Source organism: Sinocyclocheilus rhinocerous, unplaced genomic scaffold (genome assembly GCF_001515625.1).
Source record: "Sinocyclocheilus rhinocerous isolate Xijiao unplaced genomic scaffold, SAMN03320098_v1.1 scaffold265, whole genome shotgun sequence".
Lineage (NCBI taxonomy): Eukaryota > Metazoa > Chordata > Actinopteri > Cypriniformes > Cyprinidae > Sinocyclocheilus > Sinocyclocheilus rhinocerous.
This window is the reverse complement of record NW_015645861.1, coordinates 1,093-9,177: the sequence shown is the minus strand read 5'-3', so window position 1 is coordinate 9,177 and position 8,085 is coordinate 1,093. Positions and strand designations below refer to the sequence as shown.

The 8,085-nt window shown below is 36.7% G+C and overlaps 1 protein-coding gene across 1 annotated transcript in view; it reads left to right on the top strand.

The window, feature by feature from the left end:
* The window catches only part of mctp2b (multiple C2 domains, transmembrane 2b), a gene marked incomplete at its 3' end in the record, with an annotated part of 22,743 nt that extends 15,202 nt beyond the window's left edge, over positions 1-7,541 (top strand). The window contains exons 5-16 of the mRNA XM_016510783.1: positions 1,071-1,213; positions 1,316-1,392; positions 1,473-1,584; positions 2,466-2,549; positions 3,332-3,351; positions 4,432-4,672; positions 4,880-4,973; positions 5,076-5,178; positions 5,750-5,852; positions 6,763-6,864; positions 7,238-7,312; positions 7,422-7,541. Of these exons, the coding sequence (XP_016366269.1) occupies positions 1,071-1,213; positions 1,316-1,392; positions 1,473-1,584; positions 2,466-2,549; positions 3,332-3,351; positions 4,432-4,672; positions 4,880-4,973; positions 5,076-5,178; positions 5,750-5,852; positions 6,763-6,864; positions 7,238-7,312; positions 7,422-7,541 (1,274 nt within the window). The remainder of the gene's footprint in view (positions 1-1,070; positions 1,214-1,315; positions 1,393-1,472; positions 1,585-2,465; positions 2,550-3,331; positions 3,352-4,431; positions 4,673-4,879; positions 4,974-5,075; positions 5,179-5,749; positions 5,853-6,762; positions 6,865-7,237; positions 7,313-7,421) is intronic.
* Positions 7,542-8,085: the final 544 nt, after the last annotated feature.

Below are 8,085 nucleotides of genomic sequence, written 5' to 3'. Positions count from 1 at the left end.
CTCCCCCCACTCACCATCATGAACAGCACTGTAACAACAGTGGAGTCATTCAGGTTTCTGGGCACCACCATCTCTCAGGACCTGAAGTGGGACATTCACATCAACTGCCACAGGAGCTGCTGAAACAATTCTACTCTGCCATCAATGAATCCATCCTCTGCACTTCAATAACTGTCTGATCAGTTTCTTCCCTCAGGCAATTCATCTCATGAACACTTGACAATAATTGTGGAATACACAACACTGGTATTTATACACTTATACATTTATTTATCTAACACACATACTTAGTTTACATTTCAAATTTGCACATAATATACCTGTACATACAAAACTGTCTATTGTAATATGCCTGTACATACAAGTTGTCAATTTGTATATCGTTATATTCCCTATTTACTTCTATTTTAATTCTTTAATTATCTGTGTTTTGTCTTGTCACTGTCATTCTGTTGCACTGTGGAAGCTTCTGTCACAAAAACACATTCCTCGTATGTGTAAACATACATTTTGGGGTTGGTAAATGTTCTTGATAGTCTCTGATGCTCACCAAGGCTGCATTTATTTAATACAGTAAAACAGTATTGTGAAATATCATTACAATTAAAAATAACTGTTTTCTATATATTTTAAAATGTGATTTATTCCTGTGATGCAAAGCTGAATTTTCAGCATCATTACGCCAGTCCTCAGTGTCACATGATCCTTCAGAAATCATTTTAATATGCTGATTTGCTCCTCAAGGAACATTTTTATATTTTTGTGGAAAACACAATTTTTCAGAATTAATTTTCATTTTTTTTTTCAGCATCGTTTGATGAATAGAAAGTTCAAAAGAACAGCATTTACTTGAAATAGATTTTTTTTTACATTGTACATGTCTTTGCTGTCACACTGTTGCTTGAACAGTAATGCATTTACCATAGTACAGATATATTTAAGCCATTGCTTATAAGAACTGCATTTTAAATAGAAAATAAAAATGAGACTCTTAATACATGCAAATACTATAGCTAAGAAATATTTAAGAAAATTTGCAGATGGTCAATAAAACATTGCTCTCTCCATAGGCACAAGTGATCCATATGTGAAATTCAAACTGGATGGGAAGACCTTATACAAAAGTAAAGTGGTGTATAAGAATCTCAACCCTGTCTGGAATGAGACTTTCTCCTTCCCGATCCGCAACCTGGACCAGAAACTCTTCATCAAGGTACACGTTTACTTTGCTGTGGCATGCATGCATAAGCAAGCATTCACATTACGCCAAGATAGCCACAGGTATATTAAGCAGTCCCATCCACACATTATTCAGGTTTATGATCGAGATCTGACAACGGATGACTTCATGGGGTCCTGCGGTGTTGAGCTCAATAAACTGGAACTTGAAAAGTAGGTTGATTTGAAATGTTTGTATTAAAGGTCAAACCAGAAGTGTGGTTTCTGATGCTTTTGTTCTGTCTGTTGTACAGGAGCAGCGAGATGGTGCTTCCACTGGACGACCCCAACAGCCTGGAGGACGATATGGGTGTCATAATCATCGATATTTGCTTATCTGTGAGGGACGGCAAAAACAAAAAACATGTAAGCAACTTTTATGAATTTCAAAGAGCTGGTTAGGCAAGCCAACTAACTCCACTAACTAAATGTTTGCTGCTTATGTATTCACAATATTTGTTTCTATTGTGAAGAGATGGGCCCAAAGGAAAAAAAGGAGCCTAACGGTGAGAAGGATTAGTTTTAAATGACCTCTAATTGTTTTTTGATTCTAGAGTGGTTGTGTCAGCGCTTTCTCATGAATTTATCCAAATACTTCCTGTAATAATATATTCAAAGCAAATGATTCCACAAACAGTGATCCTGCTTTTTCATCTGGGGCCAGTCTATATGTTAATCTGCATGCAAATAACGCAATGAAGAATAAAACTAACCAAATTCACAACCAATATAGCAGTGGTTCTCAACTCTTTTTTTGGACATCAAATGTTGACCCAAATGTTTTTTAATTTTGATGGTTTCCTGATCTCGGAAACCAATAATTCGCCACAGAAAGCACGCTGTGGTAGGCACAAGCCATGTTTATTCTCACTGCAAACAACTTGTAATTTTCATCATTAGTCTGGGTCATACCTTCTTATATCTTGCATAATTTTTTTCATGGTTTTTGAAAATGAGGCCATGCCACACAACCTGTCCATGCTGGCATCAGCCTAAATTGACTAGCTTTTACCAAGTGACAAAAATACTGTAGTTTGATTGGATGCATGAAAGATACAATAACTGGGTATATTTATTTAGCTAAATTAAATATGCATGATTATATCATGCATTTTATTATTTGCATGTACAACTGTTTTCCCTGCTGTATAAATAGACCTGGTAGTTGAGAACCACTGCGATTATAATATCCAGAAACTTTGCACAAGTTCTCAATATCACACTGTAATATTTTTATTGATCCTCAGGGAAGTACAACAGAGCATAACAAGCGTCTCACGGAGTCTATGAAGAAGAGTCAACTCTGGACCGAGGTATATACCATCACTCTGGTGGACATTGCAAGGATACGATGCTATTTTTACATGATAAATATCACTATTGGAAATATATTTACCATTCAAAGAAATTAATTGTTTGATTCAGGATGCATTAAATTGATCAAACGTCACATTAAAAACCTTGACAATGTTACAAAAAAATTATATTTTAAATAAACATGGTTCTGTTTAACTTTATAGTCATCAAAGAATCCAGAAAAGAGTAGCACAACTGTTTTCAACTAATAATAATAATAATAAAAAAAGTTTTGGGGTCAGTAGTAAAGAAATTATCATTACATTTAAATATTATTTCACAATATTATAATATTATTTTTAGTGAGCATAAGAGACTTTCAAAAACATTGAAACATCTTTAGAAGTAGTTCCACAACAAAACTTTTACAGCTCAAATAACTTTCAAATCACATTTTTTTTAATAATTAATGTAAGTGGTTTAACAGAAATACAGTATACATTCAGAGTGTGCAAACCTTGTTACATTAATTGTAATTACTTTTGTATTAAAAAAATACAGAGAGACAAGTTTGAAATGATTTTCTGAGGTAAACAACACTATGCAACAAATACTGTCAATAGAGCTTAACTTCAATCAAACCTAGAACATTCAACTCAAAAGAATAAAGAATTTAAAGTGCCCCTATTATGCCATTTTTAAGGTTCCTACACTCTTAAAAATAAAGGTGCTTCACGATGCCATAGAATAACCTTTTTGTCTAAATGGTTCTATAAAGAACCTTTAACATCTGAAGAACCTTTCTGTTTCACAAAAGGTTCTTCGTGGCGAAGGAAGGTTCTTCAGATTATAATAAGGTAAGAAAGAGATGGTTTTTTTAAAGAACCTTTGACTGAATGGTTCTTTGTGGAACCAGAAATGGTTCTTCTATGGCATCACTGTGAAGAACCTTTTGAAGCACCTTTATTTTTAAGAGTGTAATAATGTTTTGTGAGTCTCCTACAATAGGATTACATGCATGCAAGGTCAAAAAACGCTTTTGTTTTCTCAAAATATGCATTTAATATCACCTCATTTTCCAAAGATTCCCAAATGATTCATTTGAAGCAGTTCTAAGATTCAGTCTCTCTAAACCCCTCCTTTCCGTGAGCCTGCTCTGCTCTGATTGGCCAGATGGCCCAGTCTGTTGTGATTGGTCTACCGCGTACAGCGCGTGTCGGAAACAATACGCCCATTGCCATAGTATCGTATTTTGAATGCTCGATAGAAAATATAAACATCTATTATTTATAATACTTGTGATTCATTGGAGCCAGCTGGTCCAAATAAACAGGATACTGATCCATCTTTCAAGAGCAAGCGTTTAGTGAATCCCGCGTTGAACTCCCCGAGATTAGAGAAGCAGTCGTCATTAAAATGGCGTGTTTGTGGGCGGGGTCAAGTTGTTTGCTGCCGGCCAACGTAGAACATGGGCGGGAATTATGCAAATGTGTGAAGTGGGATTTGAATTACTAATGACTCGTTTAGGCTGTACAGAGTCGATTGGGGAAGTCGTGGCCTAATGGTTAGAGAGTCGGACTCGTAACCCAAAGGTTGCGGGTTCGAGTCTCGTACCGGCAGGGATTGTAGGTGGGGGGAGTGAATGTACAGCGCTCTCTCCCACCTTGTGTGTGCACTAAGGATGGGTTAAATGCAGAGCACTAATTCCAAGTATGGGTCACCATACTTGGCCACATGTCACGTCACTCACTCACTTTTAAAAAAAAATTTTTTTTAAATGTATTTTGGGAGACAATAACTTTATTTATCGTGCACTTTCGGCTTTACAATTTTGCTGACCGTTTACATTCACATACAGCTACATTACACACTGCATGAAAGGCAATATTGGAAATGGCATAATAGGGGCACTTTAAGAATGTCTTGCTGGTTTTGTGTTCAAGGCCTGGTGTGTCTGTGTGCACATTGCAGGTGTGAGATCGACTTGTCTGGGTTGCCGTTGAATGAATCCACACTGTTTACACATGAGCTGGACCCGGGCCGAGGCAGGGTGGTGTTCCTCGTCACTCCCACTCCCTGCACTGGAGCTTCCATCACGGATCTCGTCGCTCCTCCACTGGAAGAGCCTCATGAGAGAGACAACATGCTGGTTAAATATGTGTGTTAAACCGATTACTCTACCACAGTACTTCCTTATGCATGCTACAGAGTGCATACTGCATACTGTGGCATTTTAAAAAAAGAACGTGAAAAAGAATGTTTAAATGTCATACTATGGCATCTAAAAGAAAAAGAACATGTATAAAATAATAGTAAGCAATAACAATATGCAGTCCTGATCTCTCATTTTTTTTTATCTCGGCAGAGTTTCAGGAACTCCCTGAAGGATTTGAGAGATGTTGGTTTTCTTCAGGTTAAAGTGATCAAGGCCACTGACCTCATGGCTGCTGATCTAAATGGTATTTATTATTTGTTGATTACACAAAGAGTCTTTTTTAGTCATGAGTAAGGGTGTGAGCATCAACAACCACATTCACTGGATCTTCTGTATATGTGTTTAGGAAAGAGTGACCCATTTTGTGTTCTGGAATTGGGAAACAACCGGCTGCAGACCCACACCATATACAAGACCCTCAACCCTGAGTGGAATAAAGTCTTTACATTGTCAGTATCAAGATTTATTAATGTACTCTACCATTCCATACTTTACCATACTTTATGGTCAGTAAGATTAACATTAATTAATAAAGTTGATACTTTTATTGGATGCAAGAATACATTAAATTGATCAAAAGTCACAGTAAAGACATTTATAATGTTAAAATTTTTATTTCAAATAAACACTGCTCTTTTGAAATATGTGTGCATCAAAAAATTCTTAAAAAATGTATTACCGGATCCAGAAAAAAAAAAAAAACTGTTTTCAACTATGATAATAATATGATTTCTTGAGCAACAAATCAGCATATTAGAATGATTTCTGAAGGCTCATGTGACACTGAAGACTAAAAATTGGCTTTACCATCACATGAATAAAGTACATTTTAAAATGTATTGAAATAGAAAACTGTTATTTTAAATTGCAATTATTCACAGTATTACTGTTTTCGTGAGCATGAGACTTTCAAAAACATGAAACAATCTTACAAACCACAAACTTTTAAACAGTATTCTACATATTATTCTGTATTATCAAATTAATAGTGACATTTATTCCAATTCTCTTGTTGACCAGCCCAGTAAAAGACATTCATGAGGTTCTGGAAGTGACTGTGTTTGATGAGGATGGAGACAAAGCCCCAGATTTCTTGGGGAAGGTGGCCCTTCCTTTAATCTCGGTAAGTGCAGAACATTGACATAATTTGTGACCCTGGACCACAAAACCAGTCATAAGGGTCAATTTTTCGACATTGAGATTTATACATCAGATAGGACAGGACAAGGACAATTAGGATAGGACCATATTTGGCCGAGATACAACTATTTGAATATCTGGAATCTGAGGGAGCAAAAAAATCAAAATATTGAGAAAATCACCTTTTGAAGTTGTCCAAATGAAGTTTGTAGCAATGCATATTACTAATCAAAAATTAAGTTTTGATATATTTACAGTAGGAAATTTACAAAATATCTTCATGGAACATGATCTTTACTTAAAGGGGTCATATGATGCTATTTTAAAGATCATTATTTTGTGTATTTGGTGTAACAGAATATGTTGACACGCTTTAATGTTCAAAAAACACATTATTTTTTAAAATACTGCCTCTCTCAAACACGTCGTTTTCAACAAAGCCCCCTCCTTTGACAAGCGCAGTCTGCTCTGATTGGCCAGCTGACCCAGTGGGGGCGTGTTAGAACGAGCCGTTTTAGGTAGGCATGGCTGACTCTTAACTTTTATAAAGAATATCTCTTTGGATTTGAGACTTTAGTCTTTGCAACTTTACAGATCTTCTTTATGCACAAAGAGCTTGTAACACTCCAAAGAGAAAGGAAAACTTATCGCATATGACCCCTTTAATATCCTAATGATTTTTGGCATAAAAGAAAAATCTATAATTTTGACCCATACAATGTATTTTTGGCTATTGCTACAAATATACCCCAGCGACTTAAGACTGGTTTTGTGGTCTAGGGTCACATTTACTTAAATACCTACATTTTTCTTCTTAAAATTTTAGAGCAGTGGTGTTGAATTGTAATTAATATGTTTGAATTTTGTTTAATGTTTTTTTTTTATTACAACAGATACGTAACGGTCAGCAGGTTGCTTGTCCTCTGAGGAAAGAGAATTTGGGAGGACTGTCTAAAGGAACCATAGTACTGGAGCTGGAAGTCATTTTCAATTCTGTGAGTCTTGACTGATAATAACAACAAAGAGATTACACCTTTATTCAGTAGTTCAGTATGATCAGCCAAGCAGAATATGAAACGGCCAAGTCACATTTATTCATACAGCACTTTATACAGTTTAGATTGCTTCACGTTCACATACATATATAAATATCATATATTAAAATCCGTCAGTTATGAACCAATTTGATTGCAGCTATTAAAGCAGCTCTACAGAAGATAATAGTGCCATTATTTAGATCAAAAATACTGAGCTCAGATACATTTTCAGCACCTGATGTATATTCTTGTATGTACTGTATCTGTAAAATAGTTCATATGCTCAGAGATTGTATATTTAATAGTTTGAATTGTTCAATGCCTTGGCCAGATCAAAGCAAGCATCAGGACCTTCACACCTAGAGAACAGAAGTTTATGGAGGACAATGCCAAGTTTTCTAAGAAGGTATGATGTTCAGAAATATTATAGCACCAGTAGAGTATAGTATAAGTTGGGTAACATCCACACAGAAATGTGTCAATGTATGAGCTGCTAACTATCTAACAACCACCAGGTTCTTGCCAGGAATGTTCTTCGTGTGAGGAACCTTTATCGTGCTGTGTGCCACGCCAACCAGTTCATCAAGAGCTGTTTCCAGTGGGAAAGTGTGCAGAGGAGCATCATAGCATTTCTGGTTAGAAATTCATTCATTCATTCAGTCAATTCATGATTGTTTAATTAGATTTTTGTGGTATTATATGATTTGGAAATAAATCATATAAATGCTAGGTTCCCTTTCAGTCGGTCACTCTCGACGTCACGTCAGATGACCGACGAATTGGGATCTCGCTTAGAGAGACCAATCTACTTAGAGTGTAAACTAAACGAGCCAATGCACATTGGCATGCGATTATTGCATCCAGCTGCCGCTGATCACAGCGTGAGTATAAGTAGGCAGCAGATACAGCGCATATTCAGCTTTTCGCTTCGGAGCCGAGCGGTTCTATCGTTCTGCTCCTGACCTTCTGCTGGGTCGAGTAAAGACTACAGTCGAGTCAAGCACGCACTTCGAGGGCTCTCGTGCTGGTGGTACGGCGCTTCAGCGGCGGTGGTTTTCCCGTTTCGAGTGGGTTGCACACAGCAGGCTGCACTACCCCTGTGTGTGTTGCAGACGGCCATCTCCCCTGTGCGCCTCAGCACACTAAAAGAGCTTTTTCCCCTAAAAGAGCAATTTCGGG